General features: G+C 36.7%; 2 protein-coding genes across 2 annotated transcripts in view; one reads left to right on the forward strand and one right to left on the reverse strand.

The window, feature by feature from the left end:
* The window catches only part of LOC136827607 (DBH-like monooxygenase protein 1), a 25,220-nt gene extending 15,113 nt beyond the window's left edge, over positions 1-10,107 (forward strand). Inside the window, exons 3-11 of the mRNA XM_067085082.1 lie at positions 2,139-2,230; positions 2,955-3,117; positions 3,844-4,047; positions 4,344-4,498; positions 7,229-7,404; positions 7,536-7,679; positions 7,875-8,058; positions 8,622-8,796; positions 9,129-10,107. Of these exons, the coding sequence (XP_066941183.1) occupies positions 2,139-2,230; positions 2,955-3,117; positions 3,844-4,047; positions 4,344-4,498; positions 7,229-7,404; positions 7,536-7,679; positions 7,875-8,058; positions 8,622-8,796; positions 9,129-9,182 (1,347 nt within the window). The 3' untranslated portion in view covers positions 9,183-10,107. The remainder of the gene's footprint in view (positions 1-2,138; positions 2,231-2,954; positions 3,118-3,843; positions 4,048-4,343; positions 4,499-7,228; positions 7,405-7,535; positions 7,680-7,874; positions 8,059-8,621; positions 8,797-9,128) is intronic.
* A 2,421-nt stretch (positions 10,108-12,528) lies between these two features.
* LOC136827890 (angiotensin-converting enzyme-like) overlaps positions 12,529-25,000 on the reverse strand; it is a 47,068-nt gene continuing 34,596 nt past the window's right edge. The window contains 12 exon segments of the mRNA XM_067085362.1: positions 12,529-12,902; positions 13,711-13,871; positions 14,328-14,469; positions 14,656-14,733; positions 14,736-14,817; positions 15,036-15,228; positions 17,285-17,392; positions 17,634-17,901; positions 18,177-18,368; positions 18,771-18,914; positions 19,230-19,398; positions 20,044-20,202. Coding sequence (XP_066941463.1) covers positions 12,739-12,902; positions 13,711-13,871; positions 14,328-14,469; positions 14,656-14,733; positions 14,736-14,817; positions 15,036-15,228; positions 17,285-17,392; positions 17,634-17,901; positions 18,177-18,368; positions 18,771-18,914; positions 19,230-19,398; positions 20,044-20,202 — 1,860 coding nt within the window. The 3' untranslated portion in view covers positions 12,529-12,738.

The following is a 25,000-nucleotide window of genomic DNA, read 5'->3' on the forward strand; positions in this document are numbered from 1 at the left end:
GTTGATATCTGACACCAAAACCAAATGAAAGAAAAATGGATTACATTAATCATCCAACACTAAGACAAAACTGAATTACGTTAATGTAAGAACGGTACAACTGAACAGGACCCATAACATGAACCATTCAATCAATATTACTATATATATATATATATATATATATATATATATATATATATATATATATATATATATATATATATATATATATATATATTCTTATATATATATATATTTTAACGTGCTTTTTCCCATTTTTTATATGGGGTAAGCACGATGCCTTCTTTGAAGGACTTTGATTTGGTGTTGGGGTAGGCCGTAGGCCTCGATCGGCTGCCCTGCCTGACATCGCTTAGACCCCGGTAACGATGTGTACGTGTATTGTACCAATCCCCAGCTCCCTTTCTCCCAGCAGAGAGGAGAACTGGACGGTTAGGTCGACAGTTCGAGATGTGTGAGGTGTCTGTTATGTTTTTAGAAGATGTTGGAGTGGCTTTGTTTATGTGTGTATTAGTCTGTAACACCCATTTGCTTTCAGCAAACCTATCCGTTGATTACATACATAATCCCGGGGTGTCTACACGGATAGCAAAGTGTCCGCCTTCTCTGACCAGTCGGCTGCGGATTTGAACCCGCGCCACGGACCTCTACGAAGTCCTAGGCTGCTGCTCTACCGACTGAGCCATCGAGGCTCTTACACACACACACACACACACACACATATATATATATATATATATATATATATATATATATATATATATATATATATATATATATATATATATATATATATATATATATATATATATATATATATATATATATATATATATATATATATATATATATATATATATATATATATATATATATATATATATATATATATATATAGGTGGGCAGGAACACACAAGAATTTTACATTTTGACAGTTTATTCTGTTTTGTAATATGTTATTGAAAAACTATCTATAATTGCAATAGAAGAATCAATTAAAAATTTAATAGTTATCTAAAAGTTAATTTAGTAGGAAATTATTCTTAAAACACACAATAAGTTAATTAATTATAGAACGGGATGTCGCTTGTCCAACCCAGAAACATCTAATATAAGAATTCATTCTTTCAAATGTGAAACTTCCATGGAATACATAGATTTCTCATTAATTGGACTGTTCAATAACTCCAAAGACTTACTTATTTTAGAAACATTTAAATTTTTAAAATACTCAAACCCCAGAGGTTAAATTTTTTTATCTTGACCTTTTTAACATTTCTTATTTCTAGTTTTTGTTTTTGTTTTTAGTTCTGCTCTAGACTTTGTCCTGGCAGGTCAGCTCCTCCCTTTCTTTTTTAAAACCTTGAGAACACGTTGAAGCTTTTGTAATTGTGAAATACTCTGAAAATGTATTGTAAGAGTTTTTTCATTACAATTGTACATAGTTTTTAAACTTTTTATTTGTTTCGATTGTAGTGTTGCCTGAAGATGCAGTAACGTATTGCAAAACGTTGGAATAAACTCAAAATGTGAAATTCCCGTGTGTTCCTGCCTGACTTCTGCCTTTCAGTATATATATATATATATATATATATATATATATATATATATATATATATATATATATATATATATATATATATATATATATATATATATATATATATATATATATATATATATATATATATATATATAAAGTTGGAAGAGACCTGATGGAAGGCGAAACTGTTGTGACAAATTAAGAACTCTATTTCCTTTTTCCTCTGGTTTCTCCTTCGTTTTCATTGTGGAGTACATCGTGATATATATATATATATATATATATATATATATATATATATATATATATATATATATATATATATATATATATATATATATATATATATATATCTTTGAAACTGTTTCTCGCCTGTGTTCTTTCGTAAATGATGACCGAATCATCATGCATGAGGTTCTAATTCAAGACAACCTGAGTTGTTATCTTTTAGAAATGATGACAGAATAGGAATGTGGCAATGTTTTGGGGGATATTTGAACTGAGATAAAAATGTTAAAAAATCTATGAGTGTCTTGTTTTAAAGATGGACACACCAGTATGGAAGATGACTTCAGTGTCATGACTTTTTCAGAACGAGACAGTTCGCATGATTTATGCTTGGGACGACCAAGACCCGCTGGACGATTCGGGGCCAGATTACCACGGGCAGCAGAGAGGGAACAGGTGAGGTCGGTGAAAGGCAACTGATTTTCTTACAAGGCAGCACAGAAAGAGGGACTTAACATTTTCAAGATCTTTGTTTGCATAATACAATGCTGTTTGGGATCTTATTCTAACACGTAAATGTGAGGCCGTTACAACCCACTTCTTGTCAGACGTAAATATTTTCCGCAGGAACGTGTTGGTGAGTTAAATGGCGCTGCAAATCTTGAATCAAAGCATTTTCAATTTCAGTTGAATTTGTTTCTCGGAGCATTGTGGTTGGTGGTTTCACTGGAACGTTGCCCTGAACTTGTCGGCTTGCGAGCGACAATCTCCGTGATATCATTTCAAAGTCAAAGTTGGATCAATTTTGCGGTAATTTTCGCTTACTGGGGACTATTCGCTCTTTTGTTTGTTAATCAGATTAAAAACAGATAAAATAAAATACTCTGATTTATGTCGAAAGTTACAATTCTGTTCAGTTAGAAATCAGTTTTTTTTAAGTGTTATTACCGGCATTTGTATTGTTAACTATTCCACAATGCATTCACGAGTATTTAATGTTATCCTCATCCGACCCAATCTTTCGCTCTTTCGCTGGATGTCATAGGCACAGAAATGAACTTGCTTAGATTTAGGAAGAAGTTGAATATCACGTTTATACAATGAAGCAACTTCACTTGACTGCACAATCCGATTTGTCCCTTGAAAACTATTATGTTCTCCATTTTTTTCTTTGACACAGGTTTGCTTTAGTTTTACTTCCCTTCCACCACGCTACAGTTACGGGTGATATTCAGACATGGCGAGTTCGACAGAGGAAAGAATTACCGCACAAGCAAGACACCTTTTACTGGTGCCACATAGAGGCAGTTCCCAAGGCCAAGACCAAGCATCACTATATAGGAGTGAGTCAGAATACATATAAGGCTCCCTAAAAAATAAACTGCTCGATTATCTCTGTTCCGGTTTATACGGAACAGTGACTTTGTTTTTCTTTTCAATTTCACTACATTCCACTACCCTTATTAAGGTGGTATTAAAGTATTACCTCTCCATTGTTTCTATACTTCTAGCGTCAGTATTTTCCTTCCAAGAAAAACAGTTCTTATGACGCCAAAATCATAGCACAAAAATTATGAGAAACAATACTGAATAATTATTCAGCCTTTCCTCTGTATCATTTTTAGAAATATGTCCGGGTTTGCTCGTAATTTTGATGGAATTTACTCGGATGGAAGATTCTAAATTCAGTGGATTCAATTAATTACTCGAGAAGAAAGATTCCTTTGGAGAAAGATTTTGATTTGAAAACATTTGCAGAGACTTTTCACGAAGTATATCCATCAACTTTCTGCTGCCTGACTCTATTCTTTGTTACTACTGTTCTGTTTATTGTTAAAGCTCAAACCCTGTAAGGATCTATGTGTAACACTTGCCGTGGGTAATCCTACAATAGTTATAAAAAAATTTCAACTCTTTATCATTAATTTTAGATTTTTTATCGTAACAATCCAAAAGTAGTTGTTCTAGATATGCCCACGCCATTTTTAATTTTTATTAATTAATTTATATGATTTTTAACAATATCCCTCTTTTATTTTGTTTTATATACTTATGAATTTATTGTATAGTTTGATATGATCTACGGGCAAAACAGCCGCAAGTATCTGCACCACGCTGTGGCGTTCGAATGCGTCAGCCGAGACGGGTCCCCGACCAGAGAGATATTCGAGCAGTATCTCGGACATCCGGGCTTCGAATGCTACACGCCTAATATGCCTCCCGATTTCTACCTCTGTGAGAGATTTCTCATCAACTGGGCCATTGGGAGTGAGGTATGTTATTTTGCGAAGACAGGAATACTTTGGGTTTTACTCTGTTTAAACCATCCTGTGTATCTGACACGTTGTACATAGGAATGAACGCGGTAAGTACTTACCAGCACAATGGACGTTAAGTATTCGTAATTCTAAATTCCAACGTTTCGCCATTGAAAAAGCGCCCTGTTACTTCCTACAGAGTTTATGTATGAATTTTCGATTCAAGATTCTTTGTTTGAATATACTTGTGCGTGGTTATTTTTATGTGAGAAAGAGTGAAATGAAAAGTTTCATGGGATTTCTTCCAACAGGGGGAATTGCTTCCAGACCACGTGGGATATCCACTCGGCGACCTCCACGGTGGAGCCGATTATGTTCTTTTCCAGACTCATTACGATAACGTGCTCTTGCACCGAGACATTACTGTCGAATGGGGCATGGATATTTACTTCACAGATAAATTAAGGTAAAGTTCATTTGATTTATACATATCGTTCCTGATCATCTCTTCACTCATTTACTGCTCATGTAGAGTTTTCGCTATTTGCATGTCAAACCGACACCTGAAAGTGTACCTTTATTATTTTCTCTTGTTGTAAACTTCTGTATTTTCATTATATGTTCATTGTTCACTGCTTTTGGCAACTGACGAGCAAAGACCTCCTATGCAGAGTCATAAGCAACGTCTATAGATTTTGAAACCTTTGTCAGTAAGTCTCCCAAGAAAATTCAGAGTTGCTCTATGTGGTTTACCATAACACTGATGATAAGATACTACGTAAATTTAGCAGAATGAACCCTGTAGGCATTGACTCGTCCCGCACATTTCAAGTTTATGGCAACTTAGATTCTCTATGAGGGTTCCAGTTTTCTGGAATGATGTCAAAATTACAAAGGCTACAAATTAAAATTTTAAGGAGTTCTAAGATCAGACTGAATCAAGAAGTCGAGAATGTCTGCGTAAGTGTATTTTCAATTTCAAATTTCCAAGATAACTTAGAAATAGTTGGTTTGGGTCTGACACAAAATGGAAAATTAAGTTGTTTTACCAAGTAAAAAAATATATATATTTTCGGTGCCGACGACTACAGTTCTTGTGCTGCTAGTCTGTAGCAACAAATCAATCAAACAAGCCTAAAATACAAAGCAGACTTCCTTAGCAACGTCCAGCATTCTAAAAAATCTTGCATTAGAAATTATTCACACTAGCGCTGGTCATACCGTGCACAACATATACAGGCATGGCTATTTTAAAGCATTCTTCCTACCAAAAGAATCTTTCATCCGTCTAACCAAATCACCTTACGTTGAGTGAAAACCCCAAATAGAAACTTTCATCTTAAGCTGAACCTTCAAGGGAGGAAGGAGGTAACAATTCATAGAAGATTTACCCTTGATGTCACTTTGCTAGCCTAGAAAAAATAATATTTTCACTGGTTTCCTTTGTAGATAGGGTATGCTTTCTACTTCTCTGGTTATTGATTGCTCATTAAATCACGGACCAGTTTTCTGAATCTGTTTAGAAAGTTCGGTTGTGTATGGTTGGATGCAATTATTATTACTCATTCATTGCATACATGCATTTGTAAGGGACTGCCCAGTAAGCTTTCCCAAAACAGAATGCTCCTTTGTAAGAATACAGATAGAAAAGATGAAAATTCAGAACGCGAATAAACTTTACATAAGCATTTGAGTGTTTTAAACTTACGAGCAATGTACGGACTGATCAGTAGCAGCACTGTGGAAGAAGTAAGAGACTTCTTACCAGGCGGTTTGACACTGTAGTACCACTACAGACTGAGAACATTTTCTGAAACTATGCTGAAAGAGTAAGAAAAACTAACTCAAGATGCGCGGAACGAACGGTGATGATGGAGGATGGGCCAAAAGCAAGTCTGTCGATTGTTGTCTAACATACTATAGCAGTTGCGAGAAAAGAAACGGCCACTTCATGAAATTGTATCTGGAAGATAAAGGCCCCCAGTTGTGCTGAAATCCTCACAGAAGCACAATATTGCACTAAAATCTCTGAGACACAAGATAACAATCTCCGCAGCTGTAGGAAGCCAAACGCAGTGCCTAGCCATCTGGTGGTATAATTAAGTTGGATGGCACTGATTAAGTCGACCGCATGCCAGCACTGGACCTCGATTAATATTCGTGGTAAAAATAACAATTCCCTTTTCTTCATCATTGGCGAGAAGAAAATTTTCCTCCTTATTCGTTGTTACTTCATATTCCGAAAGACATGCATGAACTTCTTCAAGCCGAGTCTTTGGCAGGACTGGGAATTTCTTCCTACGCTCCCATTACAATGAAATGGCAACGTTTCTCAGGTCTTTTGATTCAAGTTCACGATCACTACAATTACAGAGTTCTTTTCTTATGATTTTTGAATGCCTAGCCGTTATGTCAGCATCTGCGCTTCTCTTAACCTGCACTCGAAGTTGCTGAGCTTCCAATTTCTCAGAATCACTGGGATGACTGTGCTCCGTCATAGCTTTACATCTGGTTTTGTTATTTGTGCACCGCCACAAAACATCATCATCCATCAATATGGTGCCTATACGAAGAGAAAATCCAGAGAATATCAAGCATCTTTTTCGTCGGTTTGTTTCTGAGATATGTCTTTCATGGCCGAGTAATGAATAACTATTGACTCTCGGTGTGAATCTGCACTTTTCGCGCCATTGACTTGAGAACTGATAACTACTGTCAATTATTAACCAGCTAACTACTGAGTTATCAGCCAACAGATAACGGAATATCACCACGTGAAAACATGTCCTAAAATACTTCTGCCTCTTTTTCCTTACTCTGATTCGCCCAAATGATTAGTGCCATTTTGCAGAATTTTGATGTTATGTCGCCCAAACGATGTAATGAATAGTCGCCCAAATGATATATTGACTATCCGCGAATTCGCCCAAATGAAATGCGCCCATCCAGTCTATAGCCAACTAGCCACAGGGTGCATAATTCACTTCTTAGGTTAACCGCGGTGCAAAGGATTTTCCAGATGTGCCCTGACCTCCCTGTACTTTCTACTTTCTTGGGCTTGAGCCAGTAGCTTCTCCCCAGTGAGGCGATTGTGCTACTGCTCAATTACTTATTCTAGAAGTGAGGAAAAGTGTAACTAACGAACTAAAGGAAAAGGTCGAAAATAATCAGAAAATGATGTTTCTTCTTTGCACAGAGAACAAGACGCAGGAAACATCGCCTTAGGTCACTCCATCGTATTTTCCTTAACGGTGCCCCCACGGACTCCCCATTGGCTTGTTTCTGGGCATTGCGCCTCTGAATGTACGGCTCAGGCAATTCCTGAAGAGGGCGTTAATGTTTTCATGGTCTTCCTGCATGGGCATTCGTTGGGTACGGTTATAATTATATTAATGCAGAATTTTAACTGATTATTTGGTGTATACTCTGTGGATAGAATTATTTTCATACTGCATAATGTTGTAAGAAAAGTACGAATATTTACACGATTTTATTGCCTCCAGCAAGAGCAATCAGGCTCAGGCACTTCAGAGGAGGCAGGGAGCTCAAGCCTATTGCCACGGACGCCAGTTTCGATGCAGATTTTCAGCAATCTCGGACACTTACCGAAGAGGTCAAACTACTCCCTGGTGACCATCTTACTGTAGGTAAGTCTGGAGGAGTTTCTTTCTCCAAAATTCTCTGTCACTCCCTCTCCACCTCCCTCCAACTCTCTCTCTAGTATTTGTCTTTATAGTACTGTTTGTCATTTCATAATGAATCAATAACCCTAGTTTTATCTTAAGGTATTCAAGAGATTCGTTTATGCCATTGTCATGTTCTTCGTATCCTTCCTCTTCCAGAATGCGACTACGAAAGCTTAGCCCGAGCTAATGGCACTTACAGTGGTTGGGCATCGACCGATGAGATGTGTCAGGCCTTTATTAACTATTACCCTCGAATAAACTTGGCTCTCTGCAGATCAGCAACCCATCCAAGTGTCCTGCAAGATCTGTACCGGAATTACGGAGTCACGAGCTTTCCTGAGTAAGTAGAAAGAGATACACCGTCATTCTCGAGATCATTTTGTCAGGACAGTATTCTTCCGTTCTGCGTAATCTATTGCTTTGCAGATATTCCTGTTACCAGATTCACTATCGCTTATTTGAATGCAAGCTTACAGTTTTCCTACAGCTTGCAAACATGATCACATTTATTGAGTTCCTTATTGGTTTCATACTATATTCTTTAGGAACAACTAAAATGTGCCAATGTATATCTTTATTCATGAGAAAGTAGCAAGCAGTATTGAAGACCTCAGTTCCTAAATTACCTAATATTGCTACTACTGTATGCCATAAAACTGTGCCTTAATTATTACATAATAACAGTTTTATATATTCTTTGGGGAAAAACTAGAATGTCTAGGTACTGTACATATCTTTAAATGTTAGATTAAAGCAGACAGTAATGAATATTTCAATCCTTGATTTACTAGTTATTACCGTACCTCATACGTCAGACCTTAAAATTGCCCTTGAATTAGTAAAGCAATTGTTGTCTTAAGTGCAATGAAGCAAAAAGGATCCAAAAACCAATTTCATTTGCAGAGATCTTGATTTATCCACGTACGTCTTCGACCCAGAGGTCGGCGGAGGTCGAAAGTACCAAGAGGTCATGAACAGCTTGCCTTGGGAGTCACTGAACAAGAAGGAGCTGAACGAGAGAATTGTTCAAGGTGACCAAGCCATCAAATGCCAGTATACCTACGGACAAAAGCTTGAGGTGAGCGATGCTTCCCAACCGCCATGAAAATCAATTTCGCACTATCATTATTTTCTGTTCCTCTGTAGTTAATGTCTTTCTTAACTTCTGAGAGCAATAGCACATTCTCTAACAATCGATTGTAGTAATGAATCAATCAGTCAATGAGACTGGCAACCTTTGGAAATCTTTAACTACGAAATGTATGCATAAACATACGAGTTAAAAGAAACAATAAATATCGTAACTTTTCAATGACGAAGAAATAATGTTAAAAATAATGCAATTAAACTAACCGAATGAAAGTGACTTCTCTGGAAAGTGAATTTCTAACTTTAGCCATTTGTCCCCAGATAAAGGAAACAATCACGAAGATACCCAAAATCAAAACCTTACGTCGCTCCTGAAGATGCCACGTGTTCCCTCAGGAACCAACCAAGTTCCAAGGGGCAAGACTTGTCTTACACCCTCATAGTTTCCTCGGGAACAGCTGGAGGCCAAAAGCAAAAGCAAATCGTCGAAGCTGTCAGTGGCAGCAAAGTTTCTGGACCAGCAATTATTGGTTTGGTCTTCTGCTTAGTTCTGGTGAAGTTCTTGTAATGGATTTGTACGATTTTATGCCTGTCTTGGTTAGGTTGTGGAGGATGGCTGAGATGAAACTCTTAGTTCCTGCACAGATCTTTACTCCTTCAAGTCCGCCTTCTTCCATTCCCTACAGCTACAACAACAGTAGCAAAATTGGCGGCAATACGCAGAATGTTCCCAGGCTTTTAAAACATTAAGGAACACACACTGCAGGATTGCCACTGCCTAGACCGTGTGTATTACTAACGTGCTCTGCTCTTGCGCTAAGAAACATCCTACGATGTACAGGAACTACAGCAGAGCGTGAATGATGTACGGCAACCTAAGGGATTTATGGAAAGAAAAGTAGCTCGTGTGTGAGGCAAATGTATGGAAGATGAATCGTTGGGTAACTGTTTACTGGTCATTGCAGGAGCAGCGGAAATGTTCAGTTTCATGAAAACTTGTTTCATAGCGACCATGTGAAGTCTTCAAATGTTCCTTACATTATTATCGTTAGATATAAAAGAAATTGATGTCAATAATTTTGTCATAGAAGCACTAAAATAAATGATGATTATCATGGCGTGTGAAAAGATACTTTGAGAGGTATATTGGATTCCTCCGAGTTTCAGTGAGCCAGAGGAATTTAATCAGGAAGCCTTGGAGTGGAAGATTAAAAGTTTTTATGGTATAGGAAAGGTAATTCAGAAAAGAAATCCAAGGTCAGTAGAAAATGGCAACACAAGTGAAAATAAAAAGCAAAAACGAAATTCGAATGGAAGTAGAAATAAGAAAAACGCTGCAAAAGAACAAACAAGGAATAAGATTTAGTGGCAGCTGGGCATTTATTTCCTTTTGCCAAACGAAGGGTATTTTTTGGTCGACAAATCAATCAAAGGCCGTTTGTTTTCCAACGAGTTCATGAAGACAGTTTGACAAAGTTACTTTGGTAGGGATCCCTCATATCTGAAATGAATGCTTGAACACAGAAGAGTTGATCTTAAAGAAAATCTTGATACCACGGAAAACTTTTTGATTAGGACAGAAATACTCAGAGACATTTAAAATGATATTGAAATGTGTTGGGAATTTGATTTAACCGAAACTAGGAGAATACATTGCGTTACTCAAGGCCCATTGCTTTTAGAATAGGCCAAACGGTGGTCAGCTCATATGAATTTGTCGGAAAAGAATGCGGGAATAAGATGGAAACAGAATTCTCTCTCGTCTCTTTCGAAAAATATTTCACAAATTATGGCGTATGATGATCAGCTTAATTAGACTGCGATACAATTTTATTAGGTTTAAACAAACGACGTTGGTTTTTTCATCATGTATTTGAACACAAAAGCTGGTAATAACTGATATTCCATTCAGATCGGCTTAATTCTAGATAATACACGCTCTCTCTCTCTCTCTCTCTCTCTCTCTCTCTCTCTCTCTGAATACATACACAACAGTTTAGGAATGAAGCCTCTGGATGTACAGTATATACATCAAAAATACTTGTATGGAAGATTTACATATTTTGAATAAAAGGAAAGCATAGTACAGTACTACAGACCATTGTTTCACAAAACTAAAAAGAAAATTCAGCTCTGCAGCCGCCAAAACTCTAAACCAGATGAAAGTCATATGACGCATATATGTTGAAAATGATTTGATATGAAACTCTACATGAAAATAATACAAAAACAGATGACTAAAGGGTGACTTGATGAGAAAGTAAGTGTGCACATGAAGTATAAGTATTACTTTCAAGAGGAGGGTTTGGCCAGTGCTCGAAGTGCTTTTCCTTTCATACAACGGAAAACTGTGTTGTGACAGTACATATTGGAGCTAAGTGGTGGAGACTGAGGGGTAATATTTTCCGCAAAACCCTCCCCCTATAAAGCAGCGTGCAGGTGATCACTTTACAACTTGGTATTTCCTGGGGAATTGTGGTGCTCGTTCGCCCGTTGGTTCATTCTCTTGATATCGGAAGAAACACGATCAGTTCAGTGTATATTTATCTATCGACGATATTATATATATATATATATATATATATATATATATGTATATATATATATATATATATATATATAAATATATATATATATATATATATATATATATATATATATGTATATATATATATATATATATACATATATATATATATATATATATATATCACATATAATATATACATATATATATATATGTATATATATATATATATATATATATATATATATATATATATATACATATATAATATCATATATATATATATCACATATAATATATATATATATATATATATATATATATATATATATATATATATATATATATATATATATATATATATATATATATATATATATATATATATATATATGTGTGTGTGTGTGTGTGTGTGTGTGTGTGTGTGTATGTGTGTGTGTGTTTGTGTGTATCTCCATGTGGTCAATTATATTACATTATCAATGAAATCTAATTAGTGATAGCTTATGAACCTTAGACACACGAATCCATGTCTGAAACTCTTTCTTATCTTTATCACTCCCAACAGATAATTTTTCTGTAGTGAAGAGTAAAAACCTCTGAGCAACAGCGGAAAGGGCGAAGTCTTGAGGCCACGCTTTCCTCTGTCCTCAGAGACGCACCATCACAGCGGGAGTCAATTCCACAGGAAACAAGAAGGGAAACATTCGCGAGAGTCCGCAGGCGCGCCGCATTCGTCATGTACTTGAATCGTCTGATGAGACGGATTCGTAGCAAAGTACCAAAGCATGAGGTGGAAACGCAAAGATGCCAAAAGAAGGTCAAGCTCCAGTGGTGTAGTTCAAGTATCAGAGATGACATCACGGACAGAGCCAGTGCCGATGAAACAACCGTTGTCTAGGAAATCACTTTGCTTTCAAAAAGAAATGACGATATAACTAATTTATAAAAGAATATGGTAAACTACTGAAGAAGTCAGTGATGCATCGAAGGAATGGATTATGATTATGACAGATGACCAACGATCGATGACTGAATTTTACAGATAGACATTCAACCGAAATCAGAAAAAAATTTTGTATTCCATTTAAAGTATTATTAGTGCTTGATAATCCAGCTTCTTAATCTGAGATAAACCAAGATAAATGAAAAAAAAATTACAATTACATCACTAGAATTTATAAGTGATTTTCCTTTTGCTCTTAAAAATTAAGCTTCCCGACTGAGCTTGAAAGAAAGTTACCTTCACATTTACACACACTCTCAAAGACATTCAAAGTATGGAAAGCTATAGAAATATTATTTCTATACCTAGATAGTCCCTAAATCCTCCTCAATGATCTCAAAAGAATTCTTTGGTGTGACATCAATGATTTCAATCTCATTCCTTGGCACGGCATCACTTCAGGTGGCGGCGTTGAAGGACTTCCCCGTCCTCTTGCACCGGGTGACGGCGTAGACGATGAGGCTCACCAGCAGGATAAGAGCTATGAACCCGAGGACGACCCCCGTGACGACAGAGGCGTTGGTCGTCCCCACCTGCTGCACCACGATGGCCTCGCTCTCATCTGCAAGGGAAGAGGCGCCACTTTCGAGTCGAGTTCTTTTTGGGACTGGAGACGTTCCTACGTCATGGTTTATCTCGATAAATGTCTTGGACTACAACAGCAACTATATTTCAGTTATAGGGAGAATGACATCTTTGGTATTCAATAGAAAAAACTGAAGTCAACTTTCTTTTGGTTCCATGTGTCATTATGACAGCTAGAACTGTAGACTGTCAAAAGCATATGTTGAATTTTAATCTGCTAATACCTTTTTTAGATAAGAAATTTCCTACGTTTTACAAATACTATATGGCGAGGTAACAAATACACACACAGCTTTTTACCTGGTCTACGGAGTGTCCTTTTTTTTCTGTTTCTATTCTAATTTTATTTTTCGAAATCTTCCCGCATGAACACAAGGGTGTGGGTTTTCACTATCAAAAAGCTGTATTTGCTGCTTCTCTATTCGAAATGTGGGAAAATACCAGAGAGCCATTTTCAATCATTTGCTCAGTCCTGAGTTTGAAGAACAATGATATATTATAGCCATAGTTAATTAAACTTGACTCCTTCATTGACGTGATCTCTAGGACTTACCCTCAATAAAGTGAAAATGAATACTAAATTATTGGTACCCACAACATTTAAATTGAGTGACGTACTTACCCATTAAAATCCTAATGAAAAACTTGAAAAAATAATCAACGTGACATTAGTCAGAAGTGAACCTTAAAACGCTAATACACATAATAAAGGTTATAAGACAACAGGTTTCATAATACATGGACTTTCAGCTCATCGAAAAACGACTTCATGGAAAAGCACTTACCCCAACCAATGAATTCGCCTTTATTTTGCGACTCAAGCCACGACAGGAGAGGACCGAAATATTCCAAGATAGGTCCTGCGTCCAGTTTCCTTGTCCGACCGTTCGTCAGAACAGACAAAGCGTCTGTCCATGGTCGAGACTTTCCCAGTGACAAGACATTTCTGAAATGACACACAGCATCTAAGGAATGGGGCCGAAGCTAATTTCAGAAATCGCGTAGAATTGCATATGCATAACAAAGATGATAGCTACAGAGAACTCAAAATTTCAAAGTGAGGCGTTGAAATTACGGATAAGGAAAACGCAGATGGTTTGAAGCTATGCAATGAACACTGACTAAAACTGCTTACTCAAACTTACTGACAATAATGTAGCTGACAAATACAGAAGTCTGTTAAGTTGAGGTCCTTTAAGTTGAAGTTCTACTGTATCACGAAACTGCTTATTCAAAAGTATAGCACTTAATAATATTGACTCACTGGCTTAAGAGCCATAGCTGAAATGACTTTCCTACATCTGCTTAAATTATACGTTAACTCGAAAATGAATCGAGTTTACTTTGATTATAACGTTATTTCTTCATGTAAGAAATGAGGGATTTTAGCGGTGTATCTTACTTAAGAAGCCTTCCAGCTTCCCTGGAACGATATATATCGCAGTGGTGAAGTGGCCCGGTGTGGCCGGCTGCTTTGCATAACTCAGAGTGGAACTGGAATTGCACGATGAAGCTTACGAAGTACCTGTGGGAAAAAAGTAATGCTTCCTGTACCATACAAAAATTTGCATTGATTTCAACGATGAATCAAATAGAACAAAATGACGTTTCATCTTCGCTGAAAACTGATCCTGGAAGCTCAAAACTGAAATGAATTATGTGAGTAAAAGCATGGTGGCTGGCAAAATCACAGATTTACTCTCTGGAAAACACTCTTTGACTCACCTGACATAAGGGAACATTTGCTGGAATGTGGAACTTGGCCCCCGGGTCAAAGTCTTCCTCGTCTCTGGGAACAGGGGATGAAACCCTTGCAGTGAATTACGGAGCTCCCACCAGCGGCTGTTCATTTCCGAAGTTGAAATCTCTCTGCTGAAGAGTTCCCACCGCCACTGCACAAGGACAGTAACTTATAATTTTTATAATGGTACTAGAGCCATTTTATGTTTCATATATGTTTTTATTGCAACCATGTCATTGGTGTGTGAGTACTAAAGATTAGAGCCTTGATTTCAAGGAAAAAGAACATTAGTATATAAGGAGGTCCAGGTGGTAAATCTACCATTCCCTCTTGAAATCATTTCTGCAATCCACCTGCAGTCGGCATTACCTTATCGACCAAATAGCCGAAGGGTAAAAAGGCTATTTTGTCGAGGGCCATGTTGAATAAGAAGTTGATGTCGGTCTCGTAAGAGTCGTCAACGTTCGCCAGCAGCCCGACCGTCTGCAGGTGCCGAGGTGTAGAAGCGGAGAGCGCCAGCACATCCCCGACGGCCTCGTGGAAGCCTGGATTGGCCCCGTCTCTGTTACAGGAGGAAATCTCATGACGTGGTCGTTCTCACAATTCTAGGAAGTATTCAGGGAATTGGTCGACTATTTAAAATGTGAAATGTTATGGAATCGAGATTCCAAATAGCTTCGTATTCTTTCAGTGGTACAATAACAGCCAAAGACACTCAGTTGAATGAATTGCAATCCCCTTGTGCTTTGCAAATGTATTAAAAACGCTCCCATTCACTGCAGTTCCAAGACCACCTGGTCTTCTCTTCGGGTGGTTACAGTATAACACAATAAAAGAAGAAAAGTTACAATATAATACAATAAAAGAAAGAGAAAACAAACACAAATGCAATTGGAAGGGGAGATGTAAATAATGCCTGATTTATGCACATATAGTCAAGAAACCATTGTGATGACAGGAAAAAGAGCAAGTTATGATTTAAAACAAATAATACACAGGAAAGGAAAATAGTTGAGACTGACACCATTAGGACAGTACCTAATTTTTGTTTAAATGAGGGAAACTACAAGTTTAACAGTCTGTTGTCCTATTATGTAATTCAAACAGCCAACCTCTAACAAGACTGTCAGGTCGTTGAATAATTAACAATTGTGTCTTGAGAGTGGCAGTGTTTTTTTTAGCTTAACATTTTTTAACTTTCCTATTTTATTGTATTACACTGTAATCACTTGACCAGCTGGTCTTGAAACTGTATTAAATTTTAACAATTTATTATATTTCCAGAACACAACGGGATTTTAATTTATTCTTGCAGCGCGACAAGTGGGAGTATTATACTGATAGTCAGATGATATATTAATGCTTTAAAAAAAGCTGTAGCCTAGAATTTGTTTGATGCGCATGTCAGTTCAGTTCAGTTCACTGTACAAACGACTATTTACAATTATGCAGATATACATATGTTTTGTAGGTTTATTGTTTTTAAGTTAAATAGAGCACGACTACCAAAATAATACCAACTCACATCAACAGCCGGGAAATCATACGTAACGGTAAATCAGCCTACCAAATATTTGGTGATAACAGGACTCTGACAGAAGGGCAAAATGACTCCAAAGCCAGGAGCATTCAACCAGAAGAACAATGAAAAAAAAAAAAAACGAAAAGGGAAGAATGAGACCTATTCTATAGAGTACGTAGCTTGTCAAAGATCGTTACCTCACAACTTCCGGTTCAAGCACCACCCGGCGTGCACAACGGTGAAGGAATGGGCACATATACACTCGCAGCAAGCACACACACACACATATATATATATATATATATATATATATATATATATATATATATATATATATATATATATACAGTATGTAACACAATTATATGCATATATTTATGTGTATATATATATATATGTATATATATATATATATATATATATATATATATATATATATATATATATATATATATATATATATATATATTTATATATATATATATTTGTGTGTGTGTGTGCGCCCATTCCCTTTCCGTTGTGCACGCCGGGTGGTGCTCGAACTGGCAGTTGTGAGATAGCGATCTTTGACAGGCTACATTTGTGTGTATGTATGTATGTGTATGTATGTATGTATATTACTTATCTTGCTTTTTAAAAAGTCTAACCACCTTCTCCTGCCTTGCCCTCTCCGAGTTTCATCTTCAAATGTTTTCATGCACTCTTTATCAATATTTTTCCAAAATGAACATTTATACGGAAACATCATGTAAATTTACCCTGAAAGATTATTCAGGTATAGAACTAATGAACAGTGATATTTCCCATACAAGGGATTTTTAATAGCGAGAGTTGTTTTTCTTCCGGAGTAACTAGTAGAATGTTGCTCTTTTTTTTATCATACTTTTCCTGTTACGTGAGAGTCAATTTCAACCTAAGATCAGGAAGACAAAGGAGTTAACTATTCAAGTCGTGTTCTGTTGCACGAGTTCCAACCTCACAAATTCTTTCATCCCAAACTCACTTGTTTATCAGGTCACGCACTCCTCCTCATGACCCCAAGCTGTACGTACGGCTAAGCTTTAGGGTATCCCTTGACACAAGGCTTAAGATTTACCTGAATACAAATGGTTGGTTTCGGTACTGAATGTCATACTGTATATGACCCATCTCATGGTGCGCTGTTATAAGGTCTTCCATAGTCACTTGAGCGCATTGTTTGATCCTGCAATAAGACAAATTTATTATTTTTCTGAAGCTAAATAATAAGTAACTCTACACCCATGTTTGTTCACGCACATCAAAATAGTGCACATTTTCATGCTTCTATTGTCATTTTTTAGGAATTCCGGAACTCTGTACGTCAGCACAGCAGTTATGAAAGATTTGTTTTGATTCCAAATGAATGTTACTTCGTATCTTCCCAGAAACAAACCTCATGATTTCAAAAGCCGATGTGAACTCACCTGTAATCGATGCCATTGCAAAAGTCCCAAGCGGATGCGTGACACACGACTTCCCTGTCATTGGGCTTGACAAACAGAGACCTTTCCCAGAAGGTTCTCGGCATACTGTCCAACCCAAGAGAAGTGAAAAACTCTTCGGCAAGACGGAACATGGTTACAGGTTGGTAGCCTAGTCGTCGCAAGGTATCTGAGACGTCCACAGTAGGGAGGCCTCTGTAGGGAATAGTTATGTCCAACACGTGCGTCCAGGTCTGAGCCCACATGTTGCCTGGAAGTATATTTCCATGATACAGTGACGAAGTTTTTTTTAGTTGTTATTTCACAATGACATATGTCACGATCATAGACAACGGAAGAACAAAATTATAAAACACAAATGTAGGTTAACTAAAAGCTGTATAAGCGAAGTAGGATATCTCGCCATCCTAAAGTCAATTTGAATGAAAAACAGTGCTGCAACCATTATGATAAGACTCAAAAAAGAATTTATGTGAAAAGGAAGAACTGCGTCTAAAAGCCTTTACTGAAAGGCTCGCAGCTCACCCAGAAGGTGTGCGGGAATAGGTCCTCGGACCGGAACGTTTTCCTCGCCGTACACTGCCCTCAGCTTGCTCCTGACGTAGGCGTGGAGTTGCTGGTAAAGAGGACGCAGTGTTGTCCACAGCGCCTCCAGGTCCTCGGCGAAGTTTTCGGTTTCATAGTCGCTCCTCCAGTACTCGCCAGCATCATCAAAACCTTTGAATAAGAGATGCGGTGAATGGGATGGCAGTCACCGTCTTTTGTTATTTGAATCCGAGTCGAAACAAAAGGAATACATAAAATGGTCGCCTTTTCAAGTCTCATTGCTGACCTGTGTGAGTATTTGTCAAGTCCAATCACCTCTAGCATTTTTTTCACTATAAAATGACTAACTTACAACAGATCTTTTAAATTTTCCGATTTCTAATCCAGATGGTAACAAAAGAAAATTTCCATTCTGAAGGAAATTGCCCATTGTCGGTTAAACATAAATATTCTATAAAGATAAGAGATGAAACCACGGAAGCACATAATTTGCAATATCCTTGCCATTTGACTAAACGAAACTCGTTACTTGGGAAAGGCCTCACGCCGGTCATTCTACGGGGACATTCTTACCATTCAGCAGAGCGGCTTTGTTGGTTAGTTCAACGAAGCGAATGTATTTATTTCGCAAAGGTTTCCCAGCGGCGTCTCTCCAAGCCCTCCACACGTAGCGAAGTTCATCCGGATTTCTCGAAGTTGACATAATTTGTGTTAGATCTGTGAAAAGAACAAAAGACAGAGTTGATCGATTTGTCTAAATTTGTAAAATAAAAATATATATAATTGTTCCTCTTACAAAAGGTTATGATTGACAGGTGAGGTCGGATTTCTCATGAAAAGTTTGATAAGGTCTCGTGGACGCTGTCTATGTATTGCGTTTATCAATAAGTTTCCATTGAAACATAGGCTAAGAACGCTAGTTGAAAGCTCTTATCGGGAGGAAACCTACATTGCACTATTTCTCAGAGAGCCACTAAGAAAAGACGTCAACAAATAATTGACACACGTGTAACGTATAGAAATTCGACTTACGAGGTTCCAGGCTGAGTGTAGGGGTGCATAAGATTTCGTTGTCACCCTCTATTTCTAAATCTGCGTAATAATCATATTCTCCATCTGGTAATCTATTTCGCGTTGCGTCGTATCTACAGATCTTGGCAGTTGAATAAGTCGTCTTCATCTCCTCGATCAACGTCGTTAGCTGTCGGTGGATTGGGCGTTTAAGGTAAGCATTAAATCGCCTTTGATGACAGATGAAAATAAATGATCTCGATCATGTTCATCAATTTGGTGTAGAGGGAGACAGAAAGAAGAATACGGGAATAGGTTAATGACACAAATAAGGGTTCCAGAGTTTGATTTAACAAGAGATTTGAAATATAGTCTTCAATTAACATTTCAGAAGAAAAGAGATCTAGAAAGGGATTATAAACCCTTATTCTGCTGATGTTTCGGAGGAAGATTCTCTTTGATGTTGACGTACTGAGGAATCTCCAGTCACGTACTCATCCATAAGGCATGAAACCAGCGGGATTTAGGTGGTGCCAAGAAAAGAGAATATCTCAGCAGCGATAACAACTATTGTAGACAAGTTTCTTTAGAGAACTGAAAGGCACCGATTTTTGAAGAAGATGCTAAGCATAACATTCAAGATATTCTAAAGAAGATTGTAGCAAATTCAACGAATGATAAGACAATGAAGCAGCTAAGCTAATTATCTAAGGACAACATTTCTCTGTAGTCTTAGAATGAAAGAAGGGTGTTTTTCTGTAGGCCCCTTACTAGCTAATAATTATTTACCTCTCTCTCTCTCTCTCTCTCTCTCTCTCTCTCTGTAAATACGTACCTCCCTGAGTTCTTCCTCGGGTAATGCTGCCCTCCCCAGCACGGTGAGGAAAGAAAACATCCTCCTGACGGTCGGGGTGGAGAAATTCTTCCAGGCAAAAGTGGTTGCCTCATTCCACTTCAGGCGGTGGAACTGAGTCCACTCCAGCTGACGCCTTAACTAGAATCAAAACAAGACGAGAAGTGAGTGGTGATAAATGTATATATATACATCACAATGTGTCTCACGAGTCATACCTATACGTAAAATGTCTCGGCCATTCGAGAGACTGGAGCCATCATTTGCTTTATGATTGCTGCTGTCGTCATTTGCTGCAGAGAGTACTACTATGTCGTGCTTCTTGAGAGAATAAAAGACCCAGTCTCTCATACACACATATATACACACATACACACATATATATATATATATATATATATATATATATATATATATATATATATATATATATATATATATATATATATATATATATATATATATATATATATATAATATATAATTATATGTATATATATATATAAATATATATATATATATATATATATGTATATATATTTACATGTGCATATATACTATATATACATACATACATACATACATATATATATATATATATCTATGTATATATATAGGTAGATTTAAAACTCATACTCACAGGATCTTACTAGTTTTTCAATATTTCTCATCAACCAAAATTGGAAAATTGTGAAAATTATGTTTAGTTAATTGTGATGTTTAACCAATTGTTGTGAAGTTTTTTTTTTTTTTTTTTTTTTTTTTTTTTGCATAATGCAGAGTGAGGAGTGTTTGAAAATGGACGAGGAGCATTAAGGGGATTGATAAATGGTAGGAATTCGAAATTCAGCTCGTAAGGAAAAGATGACCTTCGTCTTGTCTTATTTTGTATCACATAAACTAGAGAAGATGATTATATCTTTTCGAGTAAACGCGCTGTCGAAATGCAACTGCCTCGAGCATCGCAAGAAGAGAAGACGGCGGAGGGAGCCAGTGTCCCTCAAACCCAAAGGATTTAACTGGAAACCACCGACATCCATAGAGGTTCTACACGATCATGGAATTTGGTTAATCGCACACGCCAGCACACACTTATGCACATAAAAGTAAACATTCTACAGCAAAAAATATAAAAAAACGTTCTTCCGCCACCGCTGAAGAAAAATTGAAGTCAGTTAACAAATCTTTCTCAGGTGCAAGTACCGTAACGTGGCACTAAAACGCAGTTCCATCGAGCGCCAAGCGTGTGTTTCCACTTAGTCGCATCGTGCCTGTAAACGACTAAGGCATGAAGAAAGAAAATGATTTCTTTCCTGCCTTTTTTCCTGAGAGTGAAGCTTGAGCGACGGCAAAGGAAGCCGGCAGGCGTTGCCTCTTTGCATGCAGAAACTCTTAACGTAAACACCACCTTGTTAGGATGCCAGCTGCGGCTTAACCGCTCTAAATTTATGCTTAAACAGGACGTGATAATTATACAGGGACAATGCAGCATAACAGCGTCTTTGAGGACAAAGAGAGTAGTTTATTCACAGCTCTGCCAACACGCGAATTGTTGGGGTCCAAGTGTGGGGTCTCTCTCATGTTTACTCCTTCCCCTCGACACCTCAGTTGTCGCATTTCAAGGATGGATGATCCTCTTATTCCTCTCTGTATGATTTTCCCATCACTTAGCTCATTGCAGCAATCTGTTATTCACTTAATCAATGAACAAGGCGTGTCACGCATTGACTTAAACAGTCGACATGATGCGCAGTCGATGACGAAAGTGGTAAAACCAAAGCGATGCCATTTCTTTTCCTTATACTCGTATATTGACTGGAGCGGAAGTAAATAATTCTATGTGCGCTCTTTCAGGTACCGGGAATGGGTAATCGTATCATTCAGCACGCCTGGCGGTTAAATCTTACTCAAACCAATGTGATACTGGTCATTTCCGAAATCTTTACAGTATTATATATATATATATATATATATATATATATATATATATATATATATATATATATATATATATATATATATATATATATATATATATATATATATATATATAATACTCTCACTTATCAACATTCATGTTAAAATTATGGGCCCTGCAAACCCCGAGACGCCGCCCATTTGATGATTTATTCAAGGCAGAGTGGCAATATTGCTATTGCATTTGCTAGCATCGTAAACTCATCGAAATTTTATCGCTGTTTTCTTGCTAAACTTAAGGAGCGACACTCATTCCCCCTCCCCGCCCACACACATACACGCACATATATATGTATGTATGTATATACAGTATACGTATAAATATATATATATATATATATATATATATATATATATATATATATATATATATATATATATAAACATTAATGTGAGTAAGAACTAATATATGCAAACTATAGTCAGTGCGCTGTTTAGCTGTTGAAGGGCGGATACTTTTGTATATTTCTTTGAAATACTTATTGTGAAAACTAGAACGGTTTTGGTTCTCGTAACAATAATGACATAGGCTTTCTTTTCTGAATGTTTTACAACCAAAACAACTTTTCATGAAAAGTAAAGTTGTTATACTCGTAGGTAACAAAAAACACTTCTGTTTAACCCGTAGTGCTGTTGATCGGTCATATAGGACATTAACTGTTTCTACTTTCTGGAGTGCAAACCCTAAGTACTGTTGGGGGATGCCAAGTTTGAAATTGTACTGAAGCCGGTTAGTGCCAGTGCAATTCCTGAAGCATTTCCTCTGCATTCATCAGCAGTTACTCCATCTTCTCCTGTTTCCTTGTCCTTGAAATCCCGTTTTCAGCTGCCTGGTTTTACCCTCAATAATAATAGTGTTTGCCATTAACTTCTTGCAATGGTGAGCGCATTTGGACCATAATAGAAAACTAAAGCAATAATACCAAATCCCCACGACCGTTTTCTATCTTTCCGCACCTGTGCAGTTCTAAGCTCGGGGTAACAATTGCCGGACGAAGGGCGATGTCGTCTCGTATCACAGCACTTTCACAGCTCTGCTCCGGTTGGGTGCGACTGAAAACTTTCAGGAATATGCAAGAAGGTTCATTACTCACTTTGAAGTGAATGTGAGACAATGAAGTTACCTTGCATGAGCAGTGTCGATTAATAATTGGAAGACACCTGGGGCAATTTCTTTTTTCATGTTATTTTGTTTACTTCTCTTTTTCTACTAAGATAAGTAACAACCTGAAAAAATTAAATGCGTAGCACGTTCCTTTGTTGGGAACAGATGCGTTACCCTCCAACCTAAAACTTATTATTGATTCAACTTTCTTTACTTTGACTTTGTTTGCCTGCATACAGTTAACTTTCTTCACCATTAACTTGTAAGAGACAAAGAATAAACGAACGTTTGTGTTGCCTTGAAATTTAGTCAGCCATGCCGAAAGGAAGTTTCCAGAAAATCCGACGAGCAATAATATCATTTTGTCACCATTGTATGGTACGTATATTGACTTCTTTAAGGTATGCAGCAAGAAAACCTTCTAGGTATTATCTTGCTGCAAGAAGTGCGGTTTTGTAATATCAGACTGTTCGTTGCCCCGTTACCCGGTTCGCACATACTAAATTCTACGCTCGCACACATATTATATATATATATATATATATATATATATATATATATATATATATATACATATATATATATATATATTTATATATATATATATATATATATATATATATTTATATATATATATATATATATATATATATATATATATATATATATATATATATATATATATATATATATAAATTTTTGTGTGTGTGATTAGAAAAAGAAACAGGAAGGAATGGAATCTTCATGTTTAGAAAACATTGGGTGATAAGGCTCGTAATTTAAACAGTGTACTGCCAGTCCATAATCTGATGAGATGGCTAAGTAATTTGATACTCGGGCAATTCTTGCCCCCTGAAACTCAAAGACTAAAGACGTTGTCACGATCACTCTGTCGTAAGGACACGTTGGTGGTGCGGGCGGTCTTACTGGACTAAAGGCATTAGCTCCCAGTCAGGTGAAATACGTTTATATTTCTTTATGATAACGAAATTTGATACCCATATCTGACTTCCTAGAGCATTGCTAGCAAGAGGGATGCTACATTTAGGTGTACATAATGTTAAGAACTAGGCTATATATATATATATATATATATATATATATATATATATATATATATATATATATATATATATATATATATATATATATATATATATATATATATATGTATGTATGTATATATATATATATATATACATATATATATATATATATATATATATATATATATATATATATATATATATATATATATATATATATATATATATATATATATAATATATACATACATACTGTATATTTATATATATATATACTACTGTATATTTGTCACTTCAGCAGCTTTTCACCTTTTTTACTGGTCATTTAGTTTTGCTCCACACGAATGTTTGCGCACTTCATATAATAGCAATGGTAAAACAAGTCTCCTGTCTGGGGAATTCAGCTGGTGACCCGTGTTTTGCCCTAGCAGCACCATACCCTCTCAAGGCAGAGCATAAAAAGTCTGGAACCAGATAGCTATGGGGGCCTTCCCCACCCATATCTATGGTCATGGCCGTACCCGCCCCACCAGTATTCAATAAACCTTCATTTCTCCTCCATGAAGGCAACCAGGTGAAGTATGTATTATAACCAGGTAGTTTCACGTAGTCAGCCCGTCAAAAATCTTGAGAACAGGCTTATCTTATCATCAATTTCCATGCAAGAGTTCCAGATGATAATGACAATGATAATACCTTAAGAGATCCTCAGGGTTCACGCATGACATTTCATGCGCGAATAGCAACTTCTAAACGTGCGTTTAACCATGGCAATTACTTACTAAGTTGACGCATGACATTTCATGCCTGA

Source organism: Macrobrachium rosenbergii, chromosome 42 (genome assembly GCF_040412425.1).
Source record: "Macrobrachium rosenbergii isolate ZJJX-2024 chromosome 42, ASM4041242v1, whole genome shotgun sequence".
Taxonomy (NCBI): Eukaryota; Metazoa; Arthropoda; class Malacostraca; order Decapoda; family Palaemonidae; genus Macrobrachium; species Macrobrachium rosenbergii.